This window comes from Microcebus murinus, chromosome 1 (assembly GCF_040939455.1).
Source record: "Microcebus murinus isolate Inina chromosome 1, M.murinus_Inina_mat1.0, whole genome shotgun sequence".
NCBI classification, from domain to species: Eukaryota; Metazoa; Chordata; class Mammalia; order Primates; family Cheirogaleidae; genus Microcebus; species Microcebus murinus.
This window is the reverse complement of record NC_134104.1, coordinates 119,793,861-119,812,785: the sequence shown is the minus strand read 5'-3', so window position 1 is coordinate 119,812,785 and position 18,925 is coordinate 119,793,861. Positions and strand designations below refer to the sequence as shown.

The 18,925-nt window shown below is 33.2% G+C and overlaps 1 protein-coding gene across 3 annotated transcripts in view; it reads right to left on the bottom strand.

Annotated features, from left to right (window-relative positions):
* The window catches only part of STAG1 (STAG1 cohesin complex component), a 368,375-nt gene that overhangs the window by 98,350 nt on the left and 251,100 nt on the right, over positions 1 to 18,925 (bottom strand). For all 3 annotated transcript variants that reach the window (XM_076005282.1, XM_076005291.1, XM_012787757.3), the window contains 4 exons: positions 18,394 to 18,492; positions 17,820 to 17,899; positions 15,223 to 15,330; positions 4,493 to 4,607 (listed from right to left, as the gene is read on the bottom strand). In XM_076005282.1, coding sequence (XP_075861397.1) covers positions 4,493 to 4,607; positions 15,223 to 15,330; positions 17,820 to 17,899; positions 18,394 to 18,492 — 402 coding nt within the window. The remainder of the gene's footprint in view (positions 1 to 4,492; positions 4,608 to 15,222; positions 15,331 to 17,819; positions 17,900 to 18,393; positions 18,493 to 18,925) is intronic.

Sequence of the window (18,925 nt, the reverse complement as noted above, 5' to 3'; positions counted from 1 at the left end):
TGATATGTATTTGGTAGATTATGCCTTTGTATTAATAAAAAATACTCCCTTTTTGTCCCTCTTAATACTTTTGGTCCTCAATTCTAGTTTATCTTTTATGATACTGTTCCCCTGCTATGTTTTTGTAAGCATTTGTTAGTTATATCTAGCCTTTATCCAGAACTTATTTGTAAACTTCGTCTTATTTTGATTAAAATGTATTTATAAACAGCATATAGTTATTTTTCATTTCATTATTTCAACCCCAAATGATAATCTGCCTTTTAATAAAGCATGTTCATCTATTTGTATTTATTGGTATTACTGATGCTAGAAATATTCCTAGCATTTTATTTTCTGTTCTCTAGTTGTAATATTTTCGTGATTATTCTTTCCTTTTTGCCCATAGTTTTATTATCTAAGTTATATTTTTTCATTACCAAGATCCTTAGCACATTTATTTAATTACTGTTCTTTCTCTAATTTGGAGATTATACTCCCATATTTTAAGAATAATTAGATATTTGTCTTAAAGTTCAAAGTCCTATTTTTTAATAGGATTAAAAAATTTAAAAATTTGCTCACCATTATTTCTTATATTCCTTTTATGGCATCCATTTTTCATATTACTAGAAAACATCCTAAAGTAATACTCGACATATAGAGTTCATGGGTAGTTATCTTTCCCACTGCATGTCCTTTGATAGTTCCTCCTCTTTATTCTTTCTGGTTTCTTTACAGACCTCTCATTAGATAGTACAATAACATTTCTTAATCTGTACTCCCTGTCTCTCAATTTCTCTCTCACAACTTTCATTTCTTTCTCCTCTTACACTGTTTTCTGGAAAAATCCTTTGGTTCAGTCTATAGCCAATCCTTGGTTGTGTCTACGCAGGCCATTTATTGATTTTCCCCAATTAAATTATAGAAATCAAGTTTTTAACTTCTAAGGACTCACTTCCTCTTTCATAAAAGTCTCTTCTATTTGAGGGCATAAATAAAAAGTTTTAGTGATTCTTGGTTGCCAGTTCATATATGAGCCTAGACACAAGAATACTGTTAGCCAGAATCCCTTCCTTGAATCTGGTTGCAAGGTCCTGGTTCCTTTGGTTGTACGGGAAAGTGGAAATGGGGCCTCTATAATCAGGCAGGTTTTCTCTCTATTGTATAGGATACAATTTGCCTTTTGAATAAAAAATTTCCTGTCCCTCCTCATGGTCATAAATTACCTGATGCAATCACTACTTTGCTTCTTAGACCCATTGTCCACATCCCTAATGCCTGGACCAGCATTTCTAAAGTGATGAATAGGCTTAACTGAAGGACAGCCACTTACTACTTATAGGTTATTCCTTCACCAGCCTCTACTGCCCTGATCTTTGGTGTGTTTAAGAGCTCTAAAAGAAAATCTCAGTTAAAAAAAAAAAAAGATTTTGTATTTTTGCCTTATGTGGCTATGGCTTACTTAGAGCAAATGGAATTCGGAGTCAGTCTTTTCCCAATTACTTTATAAGCTTCCACAAATCTCTCATCATTTTCATGAACTTATAATATCTCTTTCATCTTCACTAATTTAGCCTGAGGTTTTCAGTGGAGGAGTTGACAGTATAATTCAAGACTTTAAAGCAGTTTAATTCCATTAGCATCAACATTCTTAAGGTTGACTTTTCTACATGAACCAAAGAATATTAAAATGTAGTTCTGGTGTGTTGTCACTGTTCCTATCAGACAGTTCAGCAGAAATTTGTTGTGGTAGCAAATATTCTTAATGCAGATGCTAACCTTCTTTGACAATTTACTCATCTTTCTGATTGTAAGGTGGTGGCATAGTGGAATGTATTCTGTTAACACCAATAACCAGATGTTTCAAACTCAAAGTGTAAACCAGAGGGCAAGATAATGCATTGCCCCATTTTCTGATAAAAGTTTTAAATTCACCATTATTAGCAACAACAATCAGAACAACATGGTCAGTCAGGGACTGGCTTGACATAATATTTATGATTGTCTCTCTGTCTTATGGTATTTGTGATAGACATAGAACTTGCTGGTCTCAAATTTTTACAAAAATTCCAGGTAAATCCATGTTTTAGGAAAAAAGAAAAAAATTTTAACATAGAAAGAGTAAAAAGGTCACCATCATCTTTCAGACACTTTATTCCAAGGAACTTCTGTTAGTAATGAAAGATGAAACTATGAAGGAAGGCTTTGAGGGCATTGATTAATGGGTACAAATATAGAAGTTGATAGAAGAAATAAGACCTAGTGTTTGACAGATCGGTAGGGTGACTATAGGTTACAATAATCTATTATATATTTTAAAAGAGCTAGAAGAGAATATTTCCAGCATGAAGAAAAGACAAATATTTAAGGTGATGGATAATCCCAATTAAACTGATCTGATCTTGACAAATTATATGAATGTATTAAATTAGCACATATACCCACAAAATATGTACATCTAATATATATCAACAAAAAGGTAACTGAGAAAAAAAAATTCCCCAAATTAAAAAGAAACCAGAACCCTAAAAATGAAAAAAAAATATATTTTTCTAAAAACAGTTTTTAAAAAAGTATCATAATTTCATAAAAGCAGTGTGAGGCCAGGCATGGTGGCTCATGTATGTAAACCCAACCCTTTCGGTGGCTGAGGTGGGAGAATCATGTGAGGCTAGGAGTTTGAGACTAGCCTATGCAACACAGTGAGATCTTATCTCTACAAAAAATGAAAAAAAAAATCAGCTGGTCATGGTGGCATGCACCTGTAATCCTAGCTACTTGGGAGGCTAAGGCAGAAGGATTACTTGAGCCCAGGAGTTTGAGGTTGCTGTGAGCTATGATGACACCACTGCACTCTAGCCTGGGCAACAGAATAAGACCCTGTCTCAAAAAATACAAAATAACAAAAAACAGTTGGAAAATCAGGTACATGCAAGCATTCATCTTCAGAAATTAGATGAACAAAAAGGGCAACTTTTTAATGGATAAAGAGTCACTATGGAAAAATGAATTTAAAATTTATTTGTAAGTTACATATAAATAAATTAAAACTATATATAATATTATATCTACATGGATTTTATCCCACTAGATCTAAGTTTAGTTTATTTTATAGGTTTTCCTCTAAGCTTATGTATGAAGACAACAAACTAATTTTCCTGGTGACTTTAATTATAATTTTCTAGGTATATTCTGATTTATTTTTAATTGGTTTCAAGTTTACTTCCTAACATTTTATATCAAGTTTTCTCTGCCTGTTAACCTCTCTATCAGATAAATAAATACACGAAAGGGGTTCCCTCATTCCACTGACTCAGTTCTTCTCCAACTTTAATTTTCATAGAGATGTTCCTATTTGCGTCTTTCTTCCTTATTCCTACAGGGTTCCTCTAATATGTTTAAACTTGAGCATTCATAGTATCTTTTATATTTTTCTTTTTCCCTAACATTCTTACAAAAGTATTTTTTCACAAATAAAATTAAGAGTCTTAGATTTCTCCTAGATTTTATTTCTTTTAAACTCTATTCTCAGTCCTTTCTAAACCAACTAGTTTATTTATTCATGGGCTCTTTAGGTTTAATTTACCATTATCCCAGTGACATGGCAGTAGTACAAAATACAGATGAAAACATCAAAGAGCATTTTGTGAGTAGACCAAAGTTCACTTGTGAAAACAGATCCTGATAGACAATATATTATGAATGTTAATTCCAGATTTGCTTAAATAATAACCAATTAGAGCACATGGAAATATTGCTATAAGTCTTGTACAAGTATCAAAAAACACACCTGAACTCATATTTTTCTTCCTATTAAACAATTTTCAACCAAGATAGAACTAATGGTTTTAACAGCTTGACAATTTTCACAAACTGTTTAAATAATATAATTTAAAAGTTATAGGCAGAAATTCAAGAAAAACAAAAAGCAATGATTAAAAAACATATTCAGAGTTAGGCATAGTGGCTCATGCCTGTAATCCCAGTGCTTTGGAAGACCAACGTGGGATGATCACTTGAGGCTAAGAGTTCAAGACTAGCCTGTGCAACATAGTGAGACTCTGTCTCTACAAACAATAAAAATTAGCCAGGCATGGTGGTGTGTGCCTATAGCTACTCAGGAGGCTGAGGCAAAAGGATCTCTTACGCCAAGTAGTTTGAGGTGGCAGTGAGCTATTTTCGTGCCACTGTACTCTAGCCTGGGTGACAAAGTGAGACCCTCTTTAAAAAAAAAAAAAGGTATTCAATACTACAATACCAATACTAAAAAGTTTAATAAAAGCTAGTCTATATCCAGGGTTAATCCACACCTACATATATGTTTAGAATTTCTTCCCACAAAAGGTAGAATACTGATTTCATAATCAAGCAATTCATGGAGGCAATTTTATGAAACTGGCTTGTTTTAATTTGATTGGGGAAAAAACCAATTACAATGAATTAAATGGCAATTTTATTTAATATGTAATATAATACCAAAAAATAAAGAGTTATGTTAAACATTTTTTACCTCACTTTCAAGAAAGAAAAGAACCAGCATCCTAATGAGGTTCCCATTTGGACTGTTCCTACCCCTCCTCTTTGCTAACGCTTCTTCTGCTTGTGGGTCATGTCTGCTAAATAGCCTGGAAATAAATAAAAGAACAAGAGCATTAGAAATCTGCATAGATATAAACTTCAGTCTTTTCCTTCACTACAGAAATCATTTCTTCAGTGTTTTAAAAAAAGAAGAATATCAAAGATCAGAGATTTCAATACAAATACATAACTGATGTCATCATAGGTCAGAAAATGGTTGGATCTGTCATGTTTAACTATATGTAAAATTATTCAACTATATATAAAAAGTAACAGTAAACTTCTTTACTGATGTATAATCAATGTTCAAATACTTATGAAAAATAAGGACTGCTATTGTCCTATGATGATACTAGAGTATGTAATTTTAAATTGAGTTCTACTTTCTTAAATGTTGATTTTATAGTCATGTAATTATAGCATTAACCAAATGTTCCAGCATTATAAAAATTCATACTTTTAATTATTACCTCTTACATTTTTTCCTATTTATACCCTATTATCTAGAAGCAGTAATCACTAATCTAAAAGTTTTCAGTAAATGACATTAACATATTTATAAAAACATAATTTAGTGACAAAACTTCTAAAATATGACTTGAAAATTTTAATTTGTTAAGTAGATTTATTGCAACAAAACTTAAAGACTGATAAAGGTACCTTATTTCCAGGCACTGCTCTAGGTAAAAAGGATATAGCAGTGAACAAGGGCAAAAGCCCTGATCTCATGGAGCTCTCATTCTACTGGATGAAGATAAACAGCAGATAAATACATACTATCTCAAGGGCTATAAAGAAAAATGAGAAAATGGGGATGGATGTATAGCATGTGCTAGTTTATATATGGAAGTGAGTAGGCCTCTCAAATGAAAGGCTGAATAAATAGCATGAGAATAATTTCATGTGATATAAAAACAAACCAATCTCAAGCAGAAAATAACTACAGAGAAGTTGAATTTTGTTACGGGGGAGGAAGGCATATGGGAAAACTACAGAACTTACCTCGCAGCTATATCTATACAACTATCACACACGTTTAAGAGAAGGTTTGTTAGGCGACTTTTGTAGGAAAAGCAAAAGGAAATTATGAGGAACCTTGATAACTGACACAAACTAATTTAAATAATTTTATTTAGTGCATACAAGTATGAGGTATGAGCTTAAATTTTGAATAGTAAAATGTGGACATTTTAGATGCCATATTAAAATATTCATTACAGATAGGTCTTATTTTTAGGTATGATTGGTTAAGATTGTATATAGTTTATAACTAGACTACATGACACTGTGTGTGCACGCACACATGCATGTATCTATAAAAGCTAATAAAAGAACTCCTGGGGATACTATATTGCTTATTTGTTAAGATTTTAAAAGATCACTATATTCAATGGTGGAAGAATACTAAAAAAGATCATTAACAAATCAGAAGTCACAAAAATGTAAATTTTTTCCAACGCAGGGGCCTAAAATCCACTTAGGGAGTGCAGCTTTAATTCGCAAAATAATTGGCTTCATTTTCACAAAGAAATTTTAAAAAATGAAGGCTTATCCTTCTAAATTTTTATATAAAATATTCCAATTAAAATATTTTTAGCAAAGTTACATCAGCAAGATTGCAGAATAGGAGATCCCTGAGCCTCACTCTCCCAACAAAAATACAACTAGAAACTATTCAAAGATAAGAATACCACACTAAATACACCAAAATACAGAGGAGAAGCAGAGAAACCCTTGGGCTCACAGACTGAAGAGGAGCCATGACTAGTAGGAAAAACAGTCATTTCATACTACACCACCCTACCCCCTGCCCCCAAGCCAGCATACTGCCACTCACAGAAAATTTCCCTAGACCTATCATTGCCAACATGAAAGGATTACAAGTGGACATTAGGAATTACAGGTGGACATTCGCTTTTTCCATTAGTCTAGGAATCTCCACAAGAAGCCCACTCTGGTCCTGTCCCACAGGAACCACTGAGAGCGCCAGGAGGCCTGAACTACCTAGGGTGAATTGGGGATACCATGTTGAAGACACTGGCTGGTGCCAAAGCACTATAAGGAGCAGAATTTGATGGAAGGCTTGAATCCCTACCTGGATTTTCCACAAAGCCCAAGTGACTACATGGAGCCTTCCCATGGCCTGTGAACCACTAAAAAGTAAAGATTATGTTCCAGTGCCTGCTTAAGTCTTCCCGGAATAGGAAACAATGGCAGGGAAGTAATATACTTCCAAGGCAGTGTTTACACTCTAGTACTCACTATGAGTCTTCTCCAGACTAAGAAACAATGCAAGGGCAGTGATTTAGTTCCAGAAAAGTGTTTGGGTTCCAGTGTTCACTGTAAGTCCTCCCCAGACCAGGAAACAACAACTGACCAGTGCTTAAGTTCAAATATTAAGATGTAAAGGTTGAACAACCCTAAAGAACACCTATAAAAAGTGGAAAAGTGACTGTCTCCACAAACACACAGGCAACTTAAAGACACAAAGGTTGTGAAAACTTAGGGAAATATGATATTAATAAACCAACAAGGCCGGGCGTGGTGGCTCACGCCTGTAATCCTAACACTCTGGGAGGCCGAGGCAGGCGGATTGCTTGAGGTCAGGAGTTCGAAACCAGTCTGAGCAAGAACCCCGTCTCTATTATAAATAGAAAGAAATTAGTTGGCCAACTAATATATATAGAAAAAATTAGCCGGGCATGGTGGCTCATGCCTGTAGTCCCAGCTACTTGGGAGGCTGAGGCAGTAGGACTGCTTGAGCCCAGGAGTTTGAGGTTGCTGTGAGCTAAGCTGATGTCAAGGCACTCACTCTAGCCTAGGCAACAAAGCTACACTCTGTCTCAAAAAACAAACAAACAAACAAACAAACAAACAAACAAACGTTCCAGCAACAGATCTAGAAGAATCGAAGATCTCTGAAATGTCTGACAGAGAATCAGAGTAATCTTCTTATAGAATTTCAGAGAATCACAAAAAAATACAAATAGAAAGCCAAATGAAATTTGGAAAACAATCCAGAAACAAAGTAAGAAATTTGACAAAAAAATAGAAATAATTTTTAAAAACGAATACAAACCCTAGAAATAAGAAATACAATAATTAAAGTGAAAAACTAATTAGAAAACTTATTAGAATAGCAGACTTGATCAAACAGAGGATGGAATTATTAAGCTTAAAGACAGAACATATGAAATTATACAGTCAGCAGAGTAAAATAAAAAATAATAGAGAAAGCCTATGAAAATTATGGGACACCAAGTGAATTAACCTCCACATAATTGGGATTCCTGAAACAAATGAGAGAGAAAAAGACATAGAAAGAATATTTAAAAAGTAAAGGCTGAAAATTTCCTAAATCTGGAGAAAGATAATAGCATCCAGGTACAGGAAGCTCAGAAATCACCAAACAAATTTAATCCAAAGAGGCCAGGCACAGTGGCTCACGCCTATAATCCTAGTACTCTGGGAAGCCGAGGGGGGGCTGGATTGCTCAAGGTCAGGAGTTTGAAACCTGTCTGAGCAAGAGGGAGACCCTGTCTTCACTAAAAATAGAAAGAAATTAATTGGCCAACTAAAAATATATAGAAAAAATTAGCCAGGCATGGTGGTGCATGCCTGTAGTTCCAGCTACTCAAGAGGCTGAGGCAGAAGAATCACTGGAAGCCAGGAGTTTGATGTTGCTGTGAGCTAGGCTGATGCCAAGGCACTCTAGCCCAGGCAACAGTGAGACTCTGTTTCAAAAAAAAAAAAACAACAAAAAACAAAATCAAAAAACACATTAACTCAAAGAGAAATTCCCCAAGACACATCATAATCAAATTGGCAAAAATCAAAGACAAAAAAATAATACTCCAAGCAGCATCAAAAAAGAAACATATCATATTCAATAGAGCTACAATACACCTTTCGGTATAATTTCTTAGCAGAAACCCTGCAGGCCAGGAAGACGGTGGGATACTACATTAGAAGTGCTATAGGAAAAAAGAAATTCCCTACCAACCAAGAGTACTGTACTTACTAAAGCTTCAAACATGAAGGAGAGATAAAGACCTTCTCATACAGACAAAAGCTGAATCAACACCAGACCTGTCTTAGAAGAAATGCCAAAAGGGGATTTCTTCAATCTGAAAAAGAAGGATGCCAACATATAACAAGAAAACTGCTGAAGGCATAAAACTCACTGGTAAAAGTAAGAAAACAGACAAATTCAGAATATTCTAATACTCTAAATGTGGTAAGTAAATCATTTATATCTTAAGAATGATGACTAAAAGGCAAAACTGTTAAGAAAAATTGTTAAGAGATAGGGAAAAAAAATGTAAATTGAAACATCAAAAAGTCAAAATGTGGGAGAGGGGAGTGGTATTAAAGTATAGAATTTATTTATGAAACTTTTCTTTATAATCAAAGTTAAGTCATTATGGGTTTAAAATACATATTACTGCAGAAAACCATTTAACCAAATAGAAGACAGTAAGAGAGGCAAAAACAAAGCAAGGATCTACAAAACAATCAGAAACAAGTAACAAAATGGCAACAGTAAAACCCTTACTCATTAATGATAACTTTGAATGTAAATGGATTAAACTCTCAAATTAAAAGACATTAAGTAGCTGAATGACTAGAAAAATAAAGACCCAACAATATGCTATCTATAAGAAACTCACTTCACCCATAAAAACACTCACAGACTAAAAGTGAAGGTATGGAAAAGATATTCTATGCAAATAGAAAACATAAAAGAACAGAACTAGGTATGCTTATTGTCAAATAAAATAGACTGTAAGTAAAGAATGAAAAAAAAGATTAAAAAGGCTATTACCTACTGATAAAGGGGTCAGTATAACAAAAGGACAAAATAAGAATAAATATATATGCAATCAACACTGGAGAACACAAATTATATAATATTAGTAGATCTAAAGGGAGAGATTGACTGCAATACAATAATTGTAGGAGACTTCAATGTTGTGCTTTCAGCATGGACAAATCATACAGACAGAAAATCAACAAAGAAACACAGAAGTTGAACTGAACTCTAGACCAAATGGACCTAACAGACATTTACATAACATTCCATTCAACAGATAAGAGAATATTCATTTTTCTCAGGAGCACATGGAACATTCTCTAGGACAGAGTGTATGTCGGGTCACAAAACAAAAAAAGAAAAGAAAAGAAAAAATTAAACTCCTATCAAGCATCTTTTCTGACCACAATGGATGAAACTAGAAGTCAGTAACAAAAGAAACACTGGAAACTGTACAAACTCATGAAAATTAGCAAACATGCTTCTGAACAATTAATGGGCCAATAAAGAAACTTAAAAATTCCTTTAAATAAATGAAAATGGAAACAGAACATACCAAAACCTATGGAACACAGCAAAAGTAGTTCTGGAAGGTAAGTTTATGGCAATAAACACCTACATCATAAAAGTAGAAAGACTTCAAATAAACAACATAATGAAGCACCTCAAGAAACTAGAAAATAGTCAAAGTTCATGTAGGGTGACCAGAAAATTTAAAGAATAAAGTATTAAATTAAAAAAAAAAAAGAAACTAGAAAAGCAAGGACAAACCAAACCGAAAATTAGAAGAAAAGAAATAACAAAGATTAGAACAGAAATAAATTGAAACAAAAATAAATAAATAAAACAAAAAGTTGCTTTTTGGGGAAAAAACACCAAAATCGATAAAACTTTAGCTAGACTAAGAAGCAAAATAAAAAAAAAAGAGATGAAAAAGGAGACATTACAATGGTTAATATAGAACTATAAAGGATATTAGAGACTACTACGAATTCTATGCCAACAAAGTGGAAATCCTCAAAGAAAAGGATAAATTCATGACACATACAACCTACCAAGACTGAACCATGAAGAAATAAAAAACCTGAAGAGATCAATAACAATAACAATATTGAAGCAGTAATAACAAGTTTCCCATCAAAGAAAAGCCCATGACCTGACGGTTTCACTGTTGAATTCTACTAAGCATTTAAAAAGAACTAATGTCAATTCTACTCAAACTATTCCAGAAAATTAAAGAGGAGGGAATATTTCCAAGTTCATTCTATAAGGCCAGCATTACTCTGATGCCAAAATCAGGCAAGGACATAACAAAAAAACAAAAACAAACTATAGGCTAATCCCTGATTAACAGAGATGCAGAGATCCTCAACAAAATACTAGCAAACCAAAATCAACACCACGTTAAGAAGATTATTCACCATGATCAAGTGTGATTCAGCCCAGAAATGTAAGAAATGGTTCAATATCCAAATCAATAAACGTGATGCATCACATTAACAGAATCAAGAACAAAAACCACCTAATCATTTCACTATATGCTGAAAAACCATTCAATAATATTCAACATCTCTTCATAATAAAAATTCTGAACAAAAAGCCATTTATGACAAACCCATAGCTAGTATCATGCTGAACGAGGATAAATTGAAAGCTTTTCCACTGAAATCTGGAACAAGACAAAGATGTCCCTTTTTACCATTTTTATTCAACATAGTGGTGGAAGTCCTAGCCATAGCAATCAGACAAGAGAATAATAAAGGACATCCAAATTGGAAAAGAAGAAGTCAAATTATCCTCATTTGCTGATGACATGAACTTATATTTAGAAAAACCTAAAGACTCCACCAAAAAACTTTTGGAAGTGATAAAGGAACTCAATACAATTGAAGGACATAAAATCAACACACAAAAATCAGTAGCATTTTTATATACCAACCATGAACAAGCTGAAAAAGAAATCAAGAAAGCAATATCATTTTACAATAGCTACAAAAAAATTACGTAGTGATCAATTTCACCAAAGAAAGATGTCTACAAAGAAAACTATAAAACACTGATGAAAGACACTGAAGAGGACATTAAGAAAATGGAAATATATTTCCTGCTCATGGATTGGAAAAATTAGAACTGTTAAAATGTCCGTACTATCCCAACTGATTGCAATCCTTATTAGAATACCAATAGAATACTAATACCCACATCTGAGGGATGTGGTGAACATTGTGGAGGGGAAGGGCATACCTCTAAACCCTTGCTAGGGAGAGGCAAAATTATAAATTGCAACCAAAATGTTTGTACTCTCATATTTTCTTGAAATAATAATAATAAAAAAAGAATACCAATGGCATTCTTCATAGAAATAGAAAAAAAGTCCTAAAATTCATAGGGAACCAAAAAATATCCACAATAAACCAATGGAACAGAACAGAGAATACAGAAATAAATCCACACATTGCAGCCAACTCATTTTCAGCAAAGGCACCAAGAACGTGGGAAAAGGATACTGTCTTCAATAAATGATGTTAAGAAAGCTGGACATTAATATGCAGAAAGAAAAAAAAAACCCTAGACCCCTATCTCTCACCATAGATAAAAATCAAATGAAAAAAGATTAAAGACTTCAATGTAAGAGTTGAAACTATAAAACTCCTAAAATAAAACACTGGGGAAATACTTCTGAATGTTACTCTGGGGTAGAATTTTTGGGATAAGATCTCAAAAGCACAGGCAACAAAAGCAGAAATAGACAATGGGATTACATCAAGCTAACAGGCTTCTGCACAGCAAAGGGAACAATCAACAGAGTGAAGAGACAACCCACAAAAAGTGAGAGAATATTTGCAAACTATTTTTCTAACAAGGGATTAATACCCAGAATATATAAAAACTCAAAAAACCTAATCAAAACATAGGGAAGTGATCTAAATAGACATTTCTCAAAAGAAGACACAAGAAGTGGCCAAAAAGTTTATGAGAAAGTGCTCAATACCACCAATCATAAGGGAAATGCAAATGCAAAGCAAAATCATAATAAAATATTACCTTATCCCAGTTAAAACAGCAATTATCAAAACGACAAAAAACAACAGATTCTAGCAGGGATGCAGAGAAATGGCAATGCTAGTACACTGTTGGTGGAAATGTAAATTAGTACAGTGACTATGAAAAACACTGGGGCAGTCCCTCAAAAAACTATAATAATAGATCTACCATATGATCGAGCAATTCCATATTCAGCTAGGTATGTATATCCAAAAGAAAAATTATCAGTATATCAAACAGCTATCTATACTCCATGTTTACTTTAGGATTGCTCACAACAGCTAAGATATGGAATCAACTTAACTGTCCATCAACAGATAAATTAATAGACAAAATGTGCTATCATATTTGTAAATCACGATGAAAAATGTATTTCCTAAGAGTGTTTATATTCATACATTCCCATTAGCTCTATGCTTTACCAAAAAATATAAGTTGTTTTTTTTAAGAAATTAAACTGCAACTATATATATATCACTGTCAGAATCACTATGAATTACTGACCAAAATACTTCTCATGTCAATGGAGAGAAGGGGGAGGGAAACCACGCAAAGTTTGGGGGCATTTTGAAGGTGATACTGCCTCACATTTAGATTACAAATTTTGAGAAAACTAACATCACAACTTGGAATTTTATGGAATGGAATATTATTTAGCCATAAAAAGAATGAAATTCTATCATTTGCATCAACATAGATAGAACTTAGGGCATTATATGAAGTGAAATAAGCCAGGCATGGAAAGACAAATATGGCATATTTTCATTCATACATGAGAGCTAAAGAAGTTGACCTAATAGACACAGAAGGTAAGAGGGTTACCAGAGACTGGGAAGGGTACAGAGGTTAGTTAATGAGTACAAAAATACATTTAGATAGAAGAAATAAGTTATACTGTTTGACAGTAAAGCAGAGTGACTATAGTTAACAATAATTTATTGTATATTTCAAAATTTCTAGAAGAGACTATTTGGAATGTTTCCAACACAAAGAAATAATACATGTTTGAGGTGACTGATATCCTGATTACCCTGATTCAATATTACACATTGTATACATGTGTCAAAATATCACATGTACCCTACAAATACATAAAAGTATTATGAATCAGTTAAACAAAGATAAAAAAAATTTCTTAGCCAGTATTTCAAAAATATAATACAGAAAAAAGAAATGTATCCTAAGACTCTAATTCAAGAGCTGCCAGTTTTTGGGTTTTAATTATATAGAGAAACAAACTGTTATTTTCTCTTTGAAACTACAGAATCAATAAATTCTTTCTAAAAACACTAAGTTGTTTTGTTGTTTTTTTTTTTCTTGAGACAGAGTCTTGCTCTGTCACCTAGGTTAGAGTGCAGTAGGGTCATCATAGCTCACTGCAACCTTAAACCCTCAGGCTCAAGCAATCCTCCTGCCTCAGCCTCCCAAGTAGCTGGAACTACAGGTGCACGTCACCACACCTGGCTAATTTTTCTATGTTTTGTAGAAATGGGGTCTCGCCACGTTGCTCAGGCTGATCTCAAACTCCTGGTCTCAAGCAATCCTCCCATCTTGGCATCCCCAAGTGCCAGGATTACAAGCGTGAGCCACCATGCCTGGCCATAAAAACACAAAGTTCTTTAGCAAAGAGACTAGAACAAAATAACCCTGAAAAAGGAAGAAAAGTTAAGACTACAGTACACCCTGGATGCATGTGACAGACAACATCCCAAGATAAATATGGAAACAGCATTATTCTATAAGCCACAGACGTCAGAGTCACTAACAAATTCAAGGTATTATTTTAAAAGTCATGCCTGAAAACCCTGACTCTCTTCCTCTTCATTACCAGCATACATTAGTAGCTGTGTTCATTCTTAAGAAAGATTTTGTTTACATAAAACCAACTTTTCCCACTTTGAGAGGTGCAACTGAGTACAGAACAATTTGCTATAGCACTAAGATGCAGATACTGGATGGACGGCTAGGCCTGCTCATTATCAAAGTTAATAATCATCCACGCATAACAGCTGCTCAGTGTACTATTTACATTTGTGCTTCAATATAATCACAAATTAGTACACCAAATGAACTTTTAGATTCACCAGCCAGTATTCAAAGCTAAAAAGTTAAATCCATGAATAAAAACCCAAACAAAGTAAAAAATACACACACACAACCAAGAGTATGTTTATATTTGAAGAATGAATTAATCTACTAATAAATGACAGAACATATACAGTAAATCAAGATCAAAAATGTCTTTTCTAAGAGTGTTTACATTCATACATTCTCATTAGCTCTATACTTTACCAAAAAATACATAAGGTTTTTTTTTAAAGAAATTAACCTGCAACTATCTATATCATTGTCAGAATCACTATGAATTACTGACTGAAATATTCCTCATCCCAATGGAAAGAATGGGGGAAAAAAAACCCATGAAAAGTTGGGAGGCATTTTGGAGGTGATATTGCTTCACATTTAGATTACAAATGTTGAGAAAGCTAAGATCAGAACTTGGTATTTTTAAAGAAAAAACAAAAACTGGTGAAATGAAATATCAGTTATCTGGGGAGCTTTTATAAACTTCATGCACTCCCTGCAATCTCCACTGACACAACTAGCTGAGAACCATCCTTTTGGATTTCAGGGAAAAGGAATATGTCACAAGGTATACCATTCTTACCGGTGTGATTCATGATGTATATATAGGTTATTAAACTATTATAGCCCCTAGAGTTTGAAATGGACATTGTAACTCTAAAACAACAACAAAACAAAATATAAAAGTTGGAGCCTGCTTTCAAAGATAATTAACTCACTTTTTGTGAAGGAACTCTCCAGCTGCCACAGCAACAGGGCGATGTGCCGAGTACACCAAGTGGTAAACATTTTCACAGTCTTCATTGGAAAGAGCTTCTTCACTTCCACTGAAAAATTTAGAAGGTAACATGTGAACCAAAACAAATGTTTATTTTCAGTTCTACCTTTACATAAACTTTGTAAAGTGCCTTATAAAAGCTCAAGGCTCCTATTTTTCTCTCCTTTTTTCATAAGAGATGAGGTCTCACTCTGTCACCCAGGCTGGAGTGCAGTGGAGAGATCATAGCTCACTGCAGCCTTGATCTCCAGGGCTCAAGCAATTCTCCCACCTCAGCCTAGGACTGAGGACTACAAGTAGCTAGGAATACAGGCATGTGCCAGCACACTCAGCTTTTTATCTTACTTTGAAAGTAATTTTTCCCTTTAACTATAAAAGATAATCATTACATAAAACTCAAAAAACCCAGGTAAAACAAGAAGAAAAATGCCCACAATTCTTCTACAGTTTAATAAATCTGATACATGTGGGTAGAACAACATACTACGAACTATCTATAATTAAACTGGAAACCATAAAGGTAATCAAAATATTTATCATTAATACTACATGTTCAAATTTTTTAGGATACAAAGTAGTACTTAAAGATATATTTATTTCTTTAAATATGATTATTAGAAAATAAAGCAAATAAGCCATAAGAAACTGGTTCTTTGGAAATAGTAACACAGACAAACCCCTGACATAACTTATGAAGAAAAAGAGTATATAAATAAAATAGAAAATGAAAAATAGAAATTAGCAAATGAAATAGAGTTTTAGAAATAAAAATACCATGAACTACATAATTTAAAAACTGTGATAAAAACGATATATTAAAGAAAGTTTACATAAAAGCCAACATTTGCAAATAACAACAACAACAACAAAAAACAAATAAAACCTAACAGGCAATCATGGAAGAAATAGAAATGATAAAGAACTCTCACAAAAGAAACTAAAAAGAACTTTTAATGCCTTTCTAGAACAAGAACAAAAATATCTGCTATCAGGGACACTTTATAGTGCTAAAGGTCCTGGCTATGCATTTAGACAAGAAAATGAAACATAAATTATGAGGTGAAAAAGTAAGAGACAGAATTGAAATTGTTTACAGATGATATAATAATCTAAAAAATAAAACCAATAGAATCAACAAACCATTAGAAAGCATGCTAAAACTCAGAATCAGATTTCAAATAGGTTGCACATATAATACCAACATAAAAATCAAAGGTTTTCTGACTCAGCAATAACCAAGTAGAAAATATATACCAAATACTAATCATAACAAAAATATCATAAAGCATTTATGAATTAACCTACTAAATAGTGCACAAGACCTCTATGAAAAAATTTAAACCCTTTATGAAAAGACCTGATGATATTTAAATAAAGAAATGCAGCTGGGCAGGATGAAGCTCTACTAAAGTCCCAGCTTCTTGGGATGCTAAGGTGGGATGATCTCTTGAGTTCAGGAGTTCAAGGCTGTAATGTACCATAACCTATGCCTGTGAATAACCTTTGCACTCCATCCTGGGCAACATAATGAAAATCTATGTTTTGAAAGAAAGGAAGAAAGAATAAAGGAAAGGAAGAAAAGGAAGGAAAGGGGAGGAAGGGAAGGAAGAGGAGGAAGGGGAGGGAGGGAGGGAGGGCGGGCGGAAGGAAGGAAGGAAGGAAGGAAGGAAGGAAGGAAGGAAGGAAGGAAGGAAGGAAGGAAGGAAGGAAGGAAGGAGAGGAAGGAAGGAAAGGAAGAAAGATTCAGTGTTTTCATGCAAAAATGATATAATAAAGAACTTCATTCTCTCCTAAATTTGCCATAAAATCCAATGCAGTTCTAATATTCAAAATCCCAGCCAAAGTTTTTGAGGCACTTAACAAATACATTTTAAAAATTCATATGAAAGAAAAATACCCACAAGTAGATAAGTGGATTTTAAAAAGGAAAATAGGAGAAGCACCCAATATTTAGAACATAAAAAAAACAACAAAAAAAAAAACCAATCATAGATTCCCAATAGATATCTAGTTCATGATAGATGAGACATGGTAACATAGGGAAAGGAGAATTTGTAATGACTTTGCTAGGACCCACATTCTCTCAGTTTCTTTCTAGTTTTTAGTCAAATCCATACAGATAAAACTATGATGATACTATTTTTAAATTTCTACCATATTAATGAGATAATTTAACTGCCATAGTTCCTTTCTCTTACTTCTATAGCATTCTAGGAAAGCCTATTAAAAAACCTATCCTTTGGAGGGTTTTTCCTTTTGAAGGCTTGGTTTTGTTTTAAGTAAAAAGATACACTAATTCATTGATATTTTCTCTAGACTGCATAAAAGAATTTTTATACCAAGAAAACAGACAATAGTCAAATTAAAAAAACAAAGAGAAAAACAAAAAATACTTTGTTTAAAACCTAATTTTAAAACATAAAAGTAGAACCCGAAGTGATAAAAATTTATATAAGGATTAATATATATGAAGGACATTAATGCTAGGAAAAAGGCATTAAAATATCAACAGATTAAATTAACAGATAATGTACTTACTGAAGTATCAGAGTAACCAATCGAATAGCTTCCACAGCAACATCATATTCTTTATCAAGTGTCATTGATACAATGCGATCCTGAAAAAAAGTTGTAAAACAAACTATGAACAGAAAATAAGTTGGGACAGGTACCTGAGGTAATATATTCTGAAACATATATGCAACACTAATTATAGGTTAAACAAAAAGCTTTACTCTTGAAACAATATTATCATAGTCCTACTCACACAAAGGGGGTGTTAGTACAAGTGGCTGTAATGTAAAATCTTTCTCCTTAACTGGCATTCCCTAACACTGTGACAGATAAACCTTAACTTAAAAAATTAATATATTTATAAAAAGCTGTATATAAAGAGACTTTTATTTCAAGCAGAAGAGCCTTCTTTCAAAGGCAACAAATAAGAACTCATGTTGGTAGTATCTTTTGTAAAGCAGAGATTAATTCATCTATTTCATATGGGTTTACTCAACATGAACTAAACACTTGTTATGGTAACGTCATTTGCTAAACTAGCTAAAACTACCACTTGTAAAGTAAAAAATAAAATAAGCTCATCATTCTTGATGCTTACCTTGAATCGGTTAGTGAACAGCTCCAATTTGGGGAATAATTCTCTGTTGGTATATAGACTCTGTAGAGCTTTTAGACACTTTAGCCTGACTTCCCCTTGCTTCAGAAATACAAATAAAAGCATAACAGAAGCAGTCAATTTCACGCCACAAGAGTTACAACAATTTTTAAGTTTATATGAAGACTAACATAAATATTAGCTTAACCATTCAACTTACTTCATATTGTAATTCAACATAGGATAGGATTTAACAACTGTACAGTCTGTGCTGCACTTATATTTAATAAAAATTCACTAAAAATCCCTAGTTACTTTAGAATAACCATCTATCTAAAACATTTATCAACTTTGACTTATCATGCAGTATATCCTACATTATCTCATGGCACTTAGAATTTTTAGCCTATGATTATAATTAGAGAAAGGTATGCTCATTTGCTCTTTATGTAATTACTGAATAACCCTGCAGAAAAACCTAATTTCATATTAAAGAGTCATCGTTTATTCATGCAACAAATATTTACTGGATGCC